Genomic DNA, 17,433 nt, shown 5'->3' on the forward strand with positions numbered 1-17,433 from the left:
GGTGGTGTCAGTGGAGCAATGACAGTGATGGGGGCAAACACTGGCACAGAATCCCAGACTGGTTTGTGTTGGAAGGGACCTTAAAGCTCATTCAGTTCCAACCCCCCTGCCAGGGACAGGGACACCTTCCGCTACAGCAGGTTGCTCCAAGCCCCTGTGTCCAACCTGGCCTTGAACACTGCCAGGGATGGGGCAGCCACAGCTTCTCTGGGCACCCTATGCCAGCGCCTCAGCACCCTCACAGGGAAGAACTTCCTCCTTATATCCAACCTGAACCTCCCCTGTTTCAGTTTGAATCCATCACCCCTTGTCCTATCACTACAGTCCCTGATGAAGAGTCCCTCTCCAGCATCCTTGGTAGCCCCCTTCAGAAACTGGAAGCTGCTCTGAGGTCTCCACGCAGCTTCTCTTCTCCAGGCTGAACAGCCCCAGTGTTCTCAGCCTATCTTCATATGGGAGGTGCTGTATCCACCTGGAGTTGTGCATATATGCAAGAGTGGTCTCTCCACAAGATTCGTGTCTCCAAGACGTACATTTGACTCATTCTATTGCTGCTACTACGAGATGATTTATTAGTCAAAGAGCTAATTACAGGCTTTAGCCACTTCACTGCAGCTCTGCCACTCCATGCCGGGCAGCGCCTGTTAAAATCCGTCACAACATATTCTGCTGCATTAAGCAGCGTGCTGAGGATTACAGGCACTTCACACACTTCATGATCTGTTGCAAACAAGCAGCTTCCCAACCACATTTCTGCATTTATTTCTTTGTCCCCTTGATTTTCATTGCTGGTTAGCGGCCTGTGAGCATCCAGGTTTGATGTTTCATAGGGATGGATGGCTGGACAAGTTAAGAAGGCATTACACTTTAAAACAAATTAGGATTTACTTTTACAGTGGTGAAAAATTGTGGCTAAAGGGGTGTTATATGGATCTGGGTAGAGACTACATGTCTGTCCAAAGAGTCTTAGCAAGGAACAGAGCAGCCACCCTTTGGAGACATGAGTTCTCTGGCACACATAGACATCATCATAAAATAAGCTCAGGATGATTTTAGGCAGGGGACTGACAGCTCAATAGTCCTGAAGGGTTACTTTCAGCATCTGAGTTTGTGATATCCAATAATAGAGCCTGGTTTTGGAGAGGTAATTGTTACTATTCCCATACTACCCTCATGCTCCAAGAGGTTACTAGTGCCTAGGAGGAGAGAAATGGGCTTCCATGAATCTCCACATGCGTTTGCTCATGGGATGTCTGAGTGCTCCAGCAGCACCGTTTTGATTTTAATGTTTATTTTCATCAGCCAGGACACTCAAGACTACTCCTGAGCTACACAGTGTGGCAGGGCTGAGTGTGAGGTTAATGGCGAAGCACTCCATGACCTTGTTGTTGTGTGGTGTCCATAGAACACTTGTCCCATGTTTGGTGGTGACTGAAGTGGGCCTCTCTCTTCTCCAGGGAAAGCTGCTTATTTTGGACCAAATCAACTCTTTTCAGTATTCTGCCCCCTCTCCCTCTCTCCACCTCCCATTCTTTTCCCTTCTCTTTTATTCCCTTTTCTTTCGAAGGCATTTTGACTCTCTGATTTGAGTTCTTTTTTCCTTTCTTCCCTGAGAAATGTTATTTCATTGTTGCTCTGAATTTACAGACACAGAGAAAGAGATGTGGAAGGGAGAGCCAGACAAAAGAAAGACACATTCACACACATACAAAAAGGGAACAGAGAAGCCCTGGCTCTGTTTGAGCAGGTGGCAGAGGACACAGACAATAGGGAAGGAGTGCTGTAGATATGTCTCCATCATGATTATTTCTTTCCCTGCCAGAATTAGCATTCAGTCTGGAGCCACTGCGATACAATGAGCCTCTGCTTCGAGGGTCACCTGCCTTTAGAAACAGCCCTATGAGCTTGTTTGTAAATTGAATCAGCCCCTTTCGACAGAGCTTTTTACTCAGCAGAGTTGCTGGATGAGGCGCTGAATGTAGCACCTGCATTGCAGGCTTGGAGAAGGTCCAAAGGAGGGTGGGAGGATGTGTTGTGATGGTGTGTCCCTGAAGGGATGCTATCCTGCCAGCAGATCTTTCTGTTGGTGATGCATGCTAGACTAAGCAATCATTCTTGGCTTGTTTTCCTTCAGAAGCCTCAAGATCTACCCCCTCCCATCGTACACTAGGCACTGACGTGCTCAAATTCAGCTCAACTTCTGCAAAATGCAGGGTTTTTCCTGCTTTCACACAGGATAGAATCAGGGAAAAGCCTCAACTCTTGCTCTCCACTGCCTGGTCCGTCAAGATTCACACCAGGGATCAGAACCATCTTAAGCAGATGCTTTTCTAAGAAGTGGCTGTTCAGTTAAAGTTTAACTTCAGTTAAAGGATGCTGTAAGGACACCCATGTGGGACCAGCCTATCTGATGGTGTGTCAGTGGTGTACTATCCAGCACTAGGTGCTCAGCCAGCTTTATCTCTCCCCCTGTCTTTCCTGGAGATATTTCCTCTGATAACAGTGATAAGTCACTGCAGGGCAGCATGCTTGGGGACAATTATTGTTCCTGTCAAGTGGTTTGAGAATCTCTGGGCTTTGTCCTCTATCACACCACCCAAGGCATGCAATTATCACTCAGAGAGACACTACCTGCCAGTCCTTATTGCACTTATGATAGCTCTGCCGACAGCCTGGACACAGAGTGATGGGAGGAAATGAAAAGAAGGGGAGCTAAGGAGGCATATAAATAAGTAAGTAAAAACATCAGCAGGATGGGCTGAAATTGCTAGATCTATTAGGGTAGAAAGCAATCTCCCCAGTGGGAAACACTGGGAGCCCCAGCACACGCAATCAGCCTCATATTAGCTGCCTTCGGCATGAGGAAGAGGAAGATGGGTGAGAGGTAGAATCATAGAATCATAAAATAGCTAAGGTTGGAAAGGACATTAAGATCATCTAGTTCCAACCCCCCTGCCATGGGCAGGGACAGATGACCCACCTGACCATGCCATGACCATTACTATTACCTGCTTCAGTGACTAAGCCCACATTCTTGCTTGGTATGAGCCTGCCTGTTGCCTGGCCTTGGCACACACAAGCAGCAAGCATTGATTTCTAGCAGCAAAATCCTTGTTGATAATTTGCCTCTGGTCTTCTTCTCATTGCCTTCACAGGTCTGCGTGTCGTGAGACCCGAGATATTACAGCTCAAAGTGCTGTGTAACTTCAGGATAGGAAAAACAAATATGTTATATCTGTCACATCATTGCACTTGAGCAAAAGATCTTGGTGGCATTTGGCTCTGTGGTGTGGCTCACACAGTGGAGGGAGTGCTGAAAAACAACCCAACTGAAAACAGAGCTGGGAAAAAATGAGGAGCTATTCACAGAGATCGTGGGAAAACATCCTTATGGGTGGCCAAAGGGAGACAAGCATAGGGCTGACTTGTGCATTCACTTCTCAACTATTGTGATGCATTATTATTATTATTATTATTATTATTATTATTATTATTATTATTTAGCTACATTCAATTATCACAGAGAAATCCCAAGCATGATATAGGCTCTATTGTCCTGGGTGATGCCCAGACATAAAATTCTGCCCAGCTCTGGGAAGCAAAGACCCCAAGGAGATGGAACAACTGTCAGCAAGGAGTTTTTTACCTACAGTTTATGTCTGGCAAATTGATGCAAAAAGGGACTAAATGATTAGCACAGGCCCACACAAGGAGCTGGTGGCAGAGGTACAGGAATCAATCTCCAAGCCAAAGCTCTAATCACTAAAGTGGTGTAAGGAAAACAGACTAACACTAAAACACTGCTAAAATGTTGTTTGTCTGCAGAGGTTTCCCTGTTTTGGATATGCTTGAGGTACAAAACGGAAACATCATGTACTTTGTTTATTGTCCCAAGTCTGCCCAATCCAAACTACCAAAGGGCTTTACCCAGTGATACAATATCCCAGCAGGATGCAGTGAGAGGTGTAGATATGATGGCTGTAGATTTGCACAGTCTGCATGGCTCTGAGGTCTGTGAAGCTGAGTTGCTCTAAGGCAGGGTGCCTGTAGTAACTGGATGCACAAAAGAACCACTAACAACATGGCAAAATGAGGTGGTGGGCTCAGCCTGTGTGGCAGGAGAAAAAGAACTGGGACTTAGGAGTTCAAAACGTTGTTCCTGTGAATTACAACAGCTCCTTCTAGCAGCTTTTTGGAATTTCTTGATAAGAGCCAGCCTGCCTTTCTGGAAAGGTAACCTTTCCTCCTCAGTTTGGGCCTCTAAATTGCCTGTATTTTTCTGCTTTGATTTGATTTGCATAGCAGGAATCCAGATTTGGCAGACTTAGGGGTCAGATTTATATCTTTTGAGCAGTTTTGCCTGTGCTAGAGGGAGTTGTGCAAGGCAATGTAGACACACAAGCCCTAATGGTATGAACGCTCTTAGCAGGAGTGTCCGTGAAGCTCTGCTGTCCTGGAAATCGATACACCATCCCTTTTTTCTTCCCTGAAACATATTTCCTCCTTATTGTTACAGCTGAGTGAATCCTTTTCAAAGCCTCCTATTGAGTTCAGTGGGCTTTGAACAGGGGTCACAATGAGTTAGCAGCTCCTGTGGTCTGAAGAGGATGGAGCATTTACTCGCTGTTGCTTTGCAAATTGCTCTGTTTCACTGCCGTGCAGCCCATGAGATGTCTGAGACTGGGCATGGCAGTGTGAGCATCCTCATTCCAATCCCCAGTTGGCTTCATCCTTGGAGCTCATCCATTGGGATCCCATTGTTTATTCCCTCTCATCCAGTTCTGGATCAAGTCTGCTGAGTTAACAAGTCTAATATGTGTTTGCCCCTGGTGCCACAGACAGATAAGATCTGAAATCCCAGCTGGGCTCATGCTGCTGGCTCTTGGATCCTCAGTGGGATGAAAGGCTCTGGGGGACTCCAGCTGCCTGTCCCTTGGCAGCCTTGTCTAGGCTCTGCTAGCAGCTAAATCCCAATACACACACATGAGGCTCTGCTGAGGCAGAAAGCAGCAGTTTTTCAGGCACCTACAGACTCAGCTTCTTTCTTAAGGGTGACCAGTGGTTCTGTACATGTTCTCTTTCCCATTCCCAACCAGCATTTGCAAAGTGCTGTGCAAAGCTCGAGTTTGCAAAGCTCATGAGTAGCAGAAGCTTAATTATTCTCTACTTTTCAGGCTCTCTCCTTCCTACTTCTGTCTCTTCACCCTTGCTACCAGCTCCATAAAGCTGTGAAAAGCCAGTGTTGTGAGTCCAAGCGGCTCTGCATCATCTAGTATCTTGCTGGCAGTGACACCAAGAAGTGTCATAGAAATGCTAATGCTGAATGAGACTGGCGGTTGCAGGCCTCTTGCAAAGGGCTCTGCTAACCTGCAGCTGCTCTTTACTTCCATGGTAACCACCAAGCTCATACCCATAAATACCCTACAACCAGATTGTAATCACAGGGTTTTGCAGATTAGTGGTTAATTGTGCTTTGTTTGTCCTCAGAGAAATTACCGTGTAACTAACACTCACTCTGCTTTAATGGACAGAAATCACAATCTACGATTTACTCCCCAGTTATATGGCAATTAATGGATACAGAAAAACCTACTTCTAAAGGCTCAGTGCTTTGACACGTCTGTGGAAAACCCTGCTGAGACTTTAAGGGATGGTGAGCTCTTTAGTGGTGTCTAAAATAAATCCAACCAAACCAGACAGCTTACTGAAATATATGTAACCTTGTAGTGGGGAAAACATCTCTTTCTTCCAAAGTGGGAGTTTGTCCTGCTATAGATACCAGTACAGTGGGAGACGCCTGATCTCAAGAGGGATTTTTATGTGGATATATATGTCAGTAATAGTAGCAGACCAGAAATGTCTCTCTCCTTCTCACCTTGTTCCCATCCTGCCTTTTAAGCAACCATCTCAAGCTGTGCTGGGGGAGGTTTAGACTGGAGATTAGGAACAATTCCTTCCCCAAAGGGTGCTCAGGCATTGGAACAGGCTGCCCAGGGCAGTGCTGGAGTCACTGTCCCTGGAAGTGTTCACACACCGTGTAGATGAGGCACTCAGTGACATGTGTTAGTGGTGGCCTTGGCAGCGCTGAGGAATGGTTGAACTTGATGATCTTAAAGGGCTTTTCCAACCTGTCTGATTCTATGATCTCCTTTCCCATTAAAAAGCTTTCTGCCTTTTGGTGACGTGTTGGATGGAAGCTATCGATGGAGGTGGGCAGTGGGATGTGACGGGCAGCTGGGTAAACCCTGTGTGAACTGGCTGATGGTAACTCAAAATCTAGCCTATAAAATACACTAAGCACCATGTGTGAGGGAGCTCTCTGAGTGGATAGGGCCTCCAGAGATCAGCTTCCATTTCCTTTATTAAGGGCAGGTCTGTGTACCTAGACTGTGCCTGACAAGTGTTTGTTTAAGTCTGTTTAACTCTCTCAGAAGATTTCTGTGGCTTTCTTAATACATATTTCCTGGAAACCGAATACCTCCTATTCCAGCTGAAGTCTTTCTGGTTCTGAGAAAGGAAAAATAACTGCCTCCTGGGGCTTACGTATGTAACAAACTCTCCTACATCCCCAAATCAGATTTGCTTGGTTTTTTGGCAGCAATATGGCATTGTTGATTCACAATCTGTTTGTGATCCTCAGTAATCTCCAGACCCTTTCCTGCAGCACTGGTCAATCACTCCAATTTAATCTTTGTTAGCATTGATTTCTCCCACTAAAGAATAGTTGGGGCTTGCCTATATTGAATTTCACTTTGTTGATTTTGGCCTTGTTCTACCGTTTGTCATGTTTGTTTTGAATTCTTAACCCTGCTTTTGGATGTTCTTGCACCCTCTTCTGGAACAGTGTCATTCATGGAATCTGTACTCTATCATCCAAGTCAGTAGTGAAAATACTGACTAACATCAGACCCAGGACAATATTTCATTTAAAACACCTAGCCTGACATTGAGTTTTTTGACTTCTTTATTTTTGGCATCTTTTGCATATACGTTATGGTGGTTTCCTTTAGGTAGCATTTCCCTAGTTTGTTTATGGGGCTCTCCTGTAGGACAGTAGCAAATACTCTACTGAAATCAAGCTAAAGCCCATCTGCTACTTCCCTTTTATCCACAAAGCCATTAAGCCTGTCAAAAAAGGAAATTAGATTGGGTTGACACAATTTGTTCTTGACAAATCTGTGCTGGCTGATTTTTATCACCTTATCATCTTGCAGGTGCTTATAAATTGATTGTTTAATAATTTGATGTACTTTCTCGCTGAGAAGCAAAGTTAGGCTGACAGGTCTATAATTACACAGAACCTCCTTTTCCCCCTTTTTAAAGGTATTTCCATGATAGGCTTTCTGAGACCTCACTTGTCTTCCAGGAGTTGTTCAAGGTATCACCATTCCTGGCAGTGTTCAAGGCCAGGTTGGACACAGGGGCTTGGAGCAACCTGCTCTAGTGGAAGATGTCCCTGTCTGTGGCAGGGGGTTGGAACTGGATGAGCTTTAAGGTCCCTTCCAACCCAAACCATCCCGTGATTCTATGATTCTATGATCACTAGTGTAGGTAACTTTACATATACTCTCAGCATCAATGGAGTACACAACAGAGGTGTATGTGGATGGTAGACCCACAGTGCATAATGAACATGTCAGAGGTGCAACCAGGAGTTGGCCTAATATCCTTCAGAGCTGTGCTCAACACCTAGAAGGTAGATTTACAAGACAAATCCCATCATATGCACAGATCAACTAGTGCTGTGGTGGCACTGGGCATCAGGGCGGGTGGCAGCATGTCTCTAGGTCCAGAGAAAGGTAACAAAGCTGGTGCAGGGCCTGGAGCACAAGTGTGATGAGGAACGGCTGAGGGACCTGTGGAGGTTTTAGTCTGGAGAAGAGAAGGCTCAGGGGGGACCTTCTCCCTCTCTTCAACTGCCTGACAGGAGGATGGAGCCAGGAGGGGGCTGGTCTCTGCTCCCAAGGAACCAGTGACAGGATGAGAGGAAACAGCCTCAAGCTGCACCAGGGGAGGTTTAGATGGAGATGAGGAACAATTCCTTCCCCAAAGGGTGCTCAGGCATTAGAACAGGCTGCCCAGGGCAGTGGTGGAGTCATCGTTCCTGGAAGTGTTCACACACCATGTAGACGAGGGCCTCAGTGCCATGGGTTAGTGGTGGCCTTGATGGTGCTGGGGTAATGGTTGAACTTGATGATCTTCAAGGTCTTTTCCAACATGATTGATTCTATTCTGTATGTAAATGCACTTTAATCATGTAATATTCACCTAATGGGTAAGTAGGCTATTCAGAGGGGCACAGCTTGCTCTCTTGAGCCCCACAACTTTGACAGCATCTCATGGCTTTCTGGCAGGTAATGGTGATTAGGGAGGGATCTGACAGCTCCATTTCTCTTGTTCACAACTTCTTTCATCCCATCCCCTCCCCACCTTAGGGCACCATCTAAGCTGGGTTTGGGGTTTCTCTTGTTTTTCTTCTCCCACTTCTAGTATTCCTATGAAGGAATGGAGATTAACAGCCTGCCAGTGGAACTGACGGTCGTGTGGAATGGGAATTTCAACATTGACAACCCAGCACAGAACAAAGGTAAAGAGTTATTTCAACTTGTCCTTGGAAGTGGTAACCTTAGCAACGGGCAGCATCGCTCCCTACGCTTAACAAAGCTGCCACCATCTCCCAGTGCTGTCTGGTACATACTTGTTCTCTGCACTCCGCAAATTACCATTTCTTGGTGTGCTTTGTGTCATGTGTTCCCCCCATTTGCAAAGTATGACTTTCCCTCCCACTTGTGTTGCTTCCCCTGTTCCTTCATCATCTTCGCCTCCTGCTTCTCCCCATGTTGTTGTGTCTTGGTTTTATGCCCCTCCTTCTCCAGCTTTCTCCCTCTTTTTATTTCTCCTGAAGTGATGCTCTTCAACATGCCAGGAGATGGGGTGTGCTCTGCTTAGAGGCAATGTAGTGATGAAGAGGGGAAGGGAGAGGGGGAGGAGAAGGGCTGAAGCTTGCCAGTGGGAAAACTCAGAACAAAATACAATGATCATGGCAAAGGACCCAAACCCACCTCCTGCCCAGAGCTTGGCTCTGTTTAACTACCTCTGATGGCGCAAGATTGATGTGCCCCTCACAAAGCGATATTGCACATCCAGCCATGACCCTAAGGCAGGCATTTTTGCTGGAGATGGATGGTCCATTCACATCTTCTTCTTCTTCATTCTTGTTCATCACCCTCAGCCACCCTCAAGCCTTTCCCCAGGCAACCTGGATGCTCTGCATTTACAGCTCAGACCTGCAGATTCCCCTTCTCACATTACCACCCCTCAGACATTTCTCCCTCCCTTGTTTTACCTTCTCTTTTCTTCGACGCTTTCCATATGTTCTCCCACTCCATCTCTCCCCATCAGGTATTCCCTTGTTCTTCTCACACTGTTTCAAGTCCACCCTCATGCTGAGGGGTGGTGGGTGAGGTTTGCACCAACTCCACTCTGAAGCTGGAGAGCAATACAGAAGGCGACTTTTCTCCCCATGGCATGACCCCTTCCTGTCCATCTCCCCCTGCACCCACCTCTGTGATGACTTTATCTGATGGCTCAAATAGCCAGTCTGAATGCAAAAAGTCCTTCACTGTACTTCCCCAAAACAGTGGCTCTTGAAGGTTAAGTCCACACAGTAAACAAAACAGGCTGGAGATCCTTGTCTAGCCCTGGCATCCAGCAGCGTGGCACAGCCCATGTTCACACTGCCATCCTCTCTCAGCTTCCAAATACCCTTTCCACGGGGAAATAACAACTCTGACAACTGCAGTTTATTTCTGTTCAATGAGGCTTGACGGGGCTTGGAGCAACCTGGTCTAGTAGAAGGTGTCCATGGCAGGGAGTTGGACCTGAATGAGCTTTAAGTAAGCTCCCTTCCAACCCAAAGCAGTCTGAGATTCTATGATTTCAAGAAGGATGTAAACATTTCCACCCCACTATTCACCTCCCTTAGAGAGGTTCCATCCTGCTTCTGGGGAAAGCATCACAGAACACCTTCACCTCTCTCGTTCTTCGTTCTGCCTTCATTCCACCATTGTCCTGTGCTGTCTGCATCTCTGAGGCCCTCTCTGTTTTCCTATCCCTGCAGTTCACCTGTACAAGTGCGGGGCCATGCGGGACAGTTGCGGACTCTGCCTGAAAGCCGACCCTGACTTCGAGTGCGGTTGGTGCGAGGGGCAGAACCAGTGCACCCTGAAGCAGCACTGCCCAGCCCAGGACAGCCAGTGGCTGGAGCTGTCCAGCACCAAGGGCAAATGCACCAACCCCAAGATCACGGATGTAAGTCATGGATCTGCAAGAAGTTGGGGTATTCCCTCTCATACCCTTTCCTTGGGTTATTTTCCTGGTTTCTCTTTGGGTTGGTGAGGGCTGGGTTCTGCTGGGTCAAGCAAAGCCACAGGCACCCTTGGGGATGGGAGGTTATGGTGGCCTTTAAAGGTGGGCACACAGTTTCAGGTATGTACAACATCTGAACAGGGTCTCAGCGTTCCCACTGTAGTCAGTGTGGACATGAGTCAGTTCTTTATTGTCTGCTGGAGCCCCATAGCATCTGACCTGCCCACACAGGACTGGTTGATGTGACACAAAGCCTTCATGAGACCTTGGCCTTCTAGAGGAACAGCTAAAGGTGAGACAAGATGCTCTGGGGCTTCTCGAATGGACAATGTGAGGGTAGTCAAAGGAGCCCAACCATCTTGAAAGAGCCTCTCTGGCCAGCCTGGCTGAGAAGGAGATGTTAAGTGATCCCAGAGTGGTTTGAGCTTTGCTGACAGGAGGTCAAGGAAGGGGCAGGTTGTAGTTCATGCTTCCTGGCAGCATGACATGGACAATGTCAGTGTACAAGACTCCAGTGACTCCATCAGAGTAATGCTCTTCTGTTTGCCTGGCTGATTTTGCATGGTGAAAGAAGTCCTCACAGAGCAAACAAAGCTCTGTACAGTTGTCAGCTTTCCCCCTTTGAAGGCTCAAGAGGGGAAGCAGGATCAAGCCTGGACTAAATAAAGTTTAGAGATTAACTCCTATTAAGTGATGAAGAGAATGAATGCAAGGCTGGAGGGAAGGACCTGCAGGATAACAGTGTTCTTCAGAAGGTTTCCTATTGATTGCACCAAAGGAAGAGCTGGGGGATAGGTACAAAGAGGAGGTCAGAGAACAGAAAGACCATAGAGAGAAGGAGCAGAGGAAGGGGGAGAAGGGAGACAAATCGTGCCTGCAGTCTAAAGGGATTTTTGTCTGCTGTGTAAGGATGCTTTGCCATAATGACATGCACCATTGTCATGGTCACAGGGCACACAGCAGGACAGATCTGAGCCTTGAAAATGAGTGTTCCATCCTTATCAACTTCCTCCTGCTTTAAGCATTCCTCAGTCACCATGTCTTAGTTAACATGAGTACCCTTTCACGGTGGCTTGGGGCTTATTTTGCAAATGGGAAAAGTAAGGAGGAAAATAAGACAGAGAAGGTAAGGGGAAATGTAAAGGAGGAAAATCCAACCTCCATGGTTTTGGATTAAGATGAATAATCAGGTGGGTTATTTTCTTAGAAAGCAAGAAATGGTTTTCAATTATATTTGGTTACGAATCAAAAAGTTTTCATGTTATGGATGAGCCCTAAACAATGTCCATGCATGAAAGTTTTGTGAAAGCAAAGACTGGGTAGAATCTATTATTCCCAGATGCCACTGGAAGTAACCCCTCTTAATGTTTTTTGATCCGTCTTCCTGTCATTCATCAGTCCCAAACAAGAGGCATTGTCCCCGAGGTACTCACTCAGTTGAACCATTGGAGTTCCAGGCTTATTCCGATGTTTCCAAGGTGGATGTCCACCACACTTGGATTTATCTATGGCTGGTATTTTGAGCCTGCCACAACCACCTGAAGCAGTGAAACCAAACCCAGACAGCCAGAATGAGCGTCCCCATCTGAAAGTTTGGCTTTGACGTCTTGAAAATAGTTAGGAGATGGGGAAAATTTCTTTTGAATCTTTCCAGATTCTCAAACCTTGAGGAAGGTTCACAAATTTTGCACACATTCAGATAACTTGGTATTAGGAAGCTGACATGGCAGCAGCTTGGAACTAGGTGATCTTTAAGGTCCCTTCCAACCCAAACTATCCCATGATTCTATGATTCTATGATGACTAACTAAAGCAGAAGTCTAAAACACAAGGACCGTGCAGTAGTATGATGTCCTGAAGATCCACCCACATTTCTCTGCCATGCTTTGCCCCCAATCCTGCATTTTCTGTCTCTTTATGAACTGCAAAGTACTCATTCTCCACCCTACAGCTTCAGAGGGGACATAACTCTAATTCTGCTGGCATTTCCTCCAACAGCTCCCAAAGCTCTAACAGATCATTGCAATATTTGCCCATGAAATATTCCAGCTGCCTGGTGCAATCATAAGTAGCTCTTGGAAAGTCTTTTTCTGAGCCATTAGCATGGAAGTAATCTCAAGTGACTGGATATATATTGCAGCTAATGGTAGGTCTGGAGCGGTTGGTAACAGCATGCGTATACTGGCGAGGCTCCAGGGCAGTATATGTGCAGGCAAAGGAGAAACAACACATGTACTCACACTTACACACGCACACACACATACCCAGCAAGAGCTTCCTGCGCTTACTTACTAGCTCTTGCATTTATATTGCCACAAAACCTCCTTTAGGACGTGACAAAGCTCCAGCACTGGGCCAGTATGAGCGGAGGGTGTAAATTGTAATGCAGTGTCGCAGCTCTGGGTCTTCGAGAGAACGCTGAGGCTTCCTGGCACCATTTTTATCCTTTCCTGTGTTTTCCTCTCCCAAATTGACAGGTCTTGTTCCATATTTTTGCACCCGTGACAGAAACAGGCTCCTTCTCTCTTGCTGTGAAACAGAGTGGTAACACCTTCTTCTGGTACGCATCTCTGGGAGTGCAATGGGTTGGGGTTAAGACATCTCCCACATGCTCCTGAGAGAATCCCAAGCCCTCCTGTTTTAAGGAAATAAGTGGGTTTTACAGCTGGCCTTTACCAATTAAAAATCACCCAGTGGAGGTGTTCAGAGGTGTTGTGCTGGCTTCACTCTGGGAAGTTTCCTGTTGATGCTTTTTGAGTTGGAGCAAGGATTTATAAAGATCTCGTGCTTTAGACAGAAATGGAAGAGGGATGATAATGTCTCCACTGAGTTGTTTGTGACTTTGGCAGTGAAACTTTTGTCTCAAACTCACCCTTGGTTCCAAAAAATGGGCCTTTCCAGCAAGATGTTCCTTTTCACCACTACACCTTCTTTTATTCAGGGTAATGGCGTAAGTCATATGAGAGAAAAAATCATCTTTTACTCTGCTATGAGATGTACAGTCCATGCTAGCAAACTCTTTCAAGCACAGGTGAGCCCTAATTAACCACAGATCTAGCTTGCTAGACACCTACCTTACTAAAACAAGTAAAAACCATTTGATGGCAGGTTTAATACAGCAAAATGGAATCAAAATATGCCATGGGAATAAGGAAATAAGACAAATTATAAGACTTTTAGTCTATCTTTTTTGTAACTTTTTCATTTTGAGCACTTATTAGATTGCATTTGGTACGGTGATATATTGTAGCCTTCCAGCATTATTTGTACAGTGATTTATCAGGACAGGATTAACTACTGTCAGCAAAACAAGTATTTCAAACAGAAAACTTTGCTTGAATAGATATTTATTAATTATTCAGAATGAAAATATGTTGCAATTCCCATTTTTGGAAAAGAAGTTTTCCATGTTCAGACCCTCACTGAGGCATTTGGGATTAGTTTCTCCTGGACTAGAAATGTCAATTTCATCCTAATTTTTAAAGATACCTTCCCCATTTCATAGACAATAACCACAAATGCCTTTCTCTTTCTTTCTCTTTTTATCCATTTTCTACTTGTCCACCAATCTCATCACCACAGACCATCCAAAGGTCAAAGCCAATCCAAATGGTCTTTTCACCTCTCAGATTTATGAATGTTTCTTTTTAGGACTTCAGTATCTTGTTGACTTTTGGAGTAGGAATAAACCTGCTATGGTTCTGATTTTGTTGGCTTAAGTGGTATATGTGGGTTTTGGACCTGAGACCAGGGTGCTGCAGGGATCTTGTGCTGCAGAGGTTTTGTGTCCACAACACAATGCTACAGATCCAAGAGCTTGTCTGTGATCATCTGTGCTATGTATTTGTTAACATCTGTTGATTCCACGGGTAGTCAGAGCAAAGACACATTCAGGAGGTGGTTCATGGCACCTAACATTAAATATCCTAAATTTAATATCCCTTAAAGATGCCAAGGTATCTCCTTTTACTAAAGATGGACCTTCTGAAAACTGACCTCTGGTTGGAAATTAGTCTAACCCTGGTGCCAGCCTCAGCACTGGGAAGTGGTCACAAGCAGCACTGCTTGTGCCAGTGCCTCAATTTTCCCTTCCAGTTTGACTGTTCTGCGAAGGTCTTGCTGCCAACCCTAGATTCCCAGTTGGCAAAGCCATTGGCCAGCGGGTAGGGACCTCAGACAGGGAATTCCCCCTTCCTCACTGCAGACAAAGCTTTGCCAACGCTGGCAGATGGCAGCCAGAGTGGGCAGCAGGGAATACCCTTTGAAAGCAACTCCTGAAACCCCTTTCAACTAACCAGTTGTATGGCAAAGCATTTGGACACAGTGAATAATTGGAAGGGCAGAACTGAGAGAATTAAGGGCCAGCCCAGTGATTTATGTGTTGTTCAATGTCGAGGAGACAACTTCGATGCTAATTTCCACCTGGCTCTGAACAAGGGTGATGGATGTGATGCAGAATGGGCCAGAAATATTGCACATAGACAGATAGCTCTGGGTGCAGGGTGAGGCTCTGCAGTGGGAGGGAGACCTGAGCTTTGGAGTTTGGGTCGTGCTTTGGCTCTGCTTCCCAACACAAGACATAGCGATCCTGTCACTGCTAGGATCTGGAAAAGGTCCAGACTGGGAAGCAAACCAGCCACCAGCCACTGGGATGATTGGGATAGCCACTCATTCATGCTGGGGCTCAAGGGCTGTCCACCCTACAAATAAGCTGTCCAAGCTCCCTTTTGCTGGCCTCAGCTCTCTGTGAAGGTATTTGGAGCTCTCAGAAATAAATGTTGGCACATAGCAACTGCTGCTGTCTCAGTCACCATCCACCTACTCCACACCTAATCTGACATGCTGTTTCTGTTGTCTCAGCTGTTTTCTTCAGGTGGACATGTTCAGCTGAGTTTGTGATGCATGACCAACACCTTCCTCCAGAACAGATCAAAAACTCCATGTGCTTTGGGCTCGGCATTTAGGATTCAAAGTGACTGGCTGAAACCATTTGTTCCCTTTTCTTGTTCTTCCTCCCGTTTCTTTCCACCAGGCCACTCTGCTGTCTTTCCATGGCTCATTGGAACTAGATGATCTTAAGGTCCTTTCCAGCCCTAGCCATTCTATGATTCTACGTCTATAAAGCACAGAGCTCAGCCACAGCACCGGAAAATACTCCTCCTACCTAGAACACATCTCATACTCATCCCTGGATATTTTGCAAGTAGTTAAATGAGAGCGAATGAAATCTGGGGCAGAACTTTGTATACTCTGATGTTGGGGCATGTGTGATATATATTTGGACCAAGTAATGTACCTGGCGCAAGTTTAATCCCTCAGTTATTCAGCATTCAGAACTGCTCACAAAGAGACTTGATATTGCATCTTCTTCCACCTGAGGGGATGCTGATGTCTGTGCATAGGTGGTTTAATTATTCTCATTTGTCTCGGCTTGTTTCTTTAGATCAACCCAGTGACAGGGCCTCGTGAAGGTGGGACCAAAGTGACCATCCGTGGGGAGAACCTGGGGCTGGAGTTCAGAGATATTGCATCTCATGTTAAAGTGGCCGGAGTGGAGTGCAAACCGCTGGTGGAAGGGTACATCCCAGCAGAGCAGTAAGTTGGGTGTGTGGCAGACAGTGGGCCACAGTACACCTAGTACAACAATCATTGCTACCTGTAGGGTCTTCTAAGGAGTCCATTTCACCCAACCTTGGAAGGGATGAATGGAAGATGCCATTCCTACAGTGCAGGAGCTAATAATCCATTTATTACCGTATTTGGATTGCACATTTAGATAATCCTCATGGCCCTGAAGTTATCCTCTGTTTTTCGCATAACACAAGGATGTTCAATACCAGTTTGGGGGGCAGCAGTCCCAAGAAGCAGCTTAGCACATGCAGGAGACATCATTAAGCCTTACAGCTGCAAAGTTGTCCACCATGCAAGGCTGGACAGAGGGACCCCTGGGGTCAGACCTCAGCCCAGCATTGTCTGTATATTTAAGTGAAACTATGTGGATTTACACCAGCTAATCATTTACACCAGCTGAAAGATGGTAGATATAGATGAGCTCTTAGGCAGAAGTTCTTCCCTGTGAGGGTGCTGAGGTGCTGGCACAGGGTGCCCAGAGAAGCTGTGGCTGCCCCATCCCTGGCAGTGTTCAAGGCCAGGTTGGACACAGGGGCTTGGAGCAACCTGCTCTAGTGGAAGGTGTCCCTGTCCATGGCAGGGGGTTGGAACTGGATGAGCTTTAAGGTCTCTTCCAACACGAACCATTCTGTGGATTTGATTTTATAATTCCATGATTTGTCTCACCAAAGGCCAACAGCCAAAAGCCACCACTCTTTAAAGAATCACTTAGTCCACACTGTGGTTCCTAGGTTGGGAAGAAGAGGATGGGTTAAGTCTACAGTCCATTCCCCAGCACTGTGGGCTGTTTGCTCCAATTCCATCTTACCCAGACCACCCAAACCATCATTTAAACCTTACTTCTGGTTCACCTTTTCTCCACAGGATAGTGTGTGAGATGGGGGAGGCCAAGCCCAGCCAGCATGCCGGATTTGTGGAAATCTGCGTGGCCGAGTGCAAACCAGAGTTCATGGCCAGGTCTTCACAACTCTACTACTTTATGGTAAGCTCCTGCAAAAAGTTCTCCTTGGCCTTGAAGGTCCTCAGTCCCTTGTCCCCTTTGCTACATCTATCCATTGTCCTTGGCCACATTCAGACTCTGAGCTCTTCACTGCTGTTCTGAATGCAGCAATTTCCTTTCTTTTTCATTTCAAACTCTTGTTACGAACAAAAATAGCTTGCCTAATTAATGTTTTAACAATCTAATAATAGTCCAAATTATTAGCCCAATTACAGTTACATACAGTCATGTTCCAAATTAGTACAGAAAATCCTCATTAATAGTTAAAAAATGCTATAAAAAAGGAAAAGAAAAAAAAAACCTTCCCTAGTACCTTACTTCTTCTCCAGGGTGTGATGCTCATCCTACCAGCATTCCCCCAGGCCCTACAGCTGAAGGAACCAGTGTCTTCCAGGAGAAACATGGGGGTTGACACTAGTCATCATCATCGTGAA

General features: G+C 46.0%; 1 protein-coding gene across 3 annotated transcripts in view; it reads left to right on the plus strand.

Annotated features, from left to right (window-relative positions):
• PLXNA4 (plexin A4) overlaps positions 1-17,433 on the plus strand; it is a 475,791-nt gene that overhangs the window by 379,386 nt on the left and 78,972 nt on the right. For all 3 annotated transcript variants that reach the window (XM_030479279.1, XM_030479280.1, XM_030479281.1), the window contains exons 11-14: positions 8,491-8,587; positions 10,121-10,311; positions 15,812-15,963; positions 16,864-16,981. In XM_030479279.1, coding sequence (XP_030335139.1) covers positions 8,491-8,587; positions 10,121-10,311; positions 15,812-15,963; positions 16,864-16,981 — 558 coding nt within the window. The remainder of the gene's footprint in view (positions 1-8,490; positions 8,588-10,120; positions 10,312-15,811; positions 15,964-16,863; positions 16,982-17,433) is intronic.

The sequence above is a fragment of the Strigops habroptila genome, chromosome 3 (genome assembly GCF_004027225.2).
Source record: "Strigops habroptila isolate Jane chromosome 3, bStrHab1.2.pri, whole genome shotgun sequence".
NCBI classification, from domain to species: domain Eukaryota; kingdom Metazoa; phylum Chordata; class Aves; order Psittaciformes; family Psittacidae; genus Strigops; species Strigops habroptila.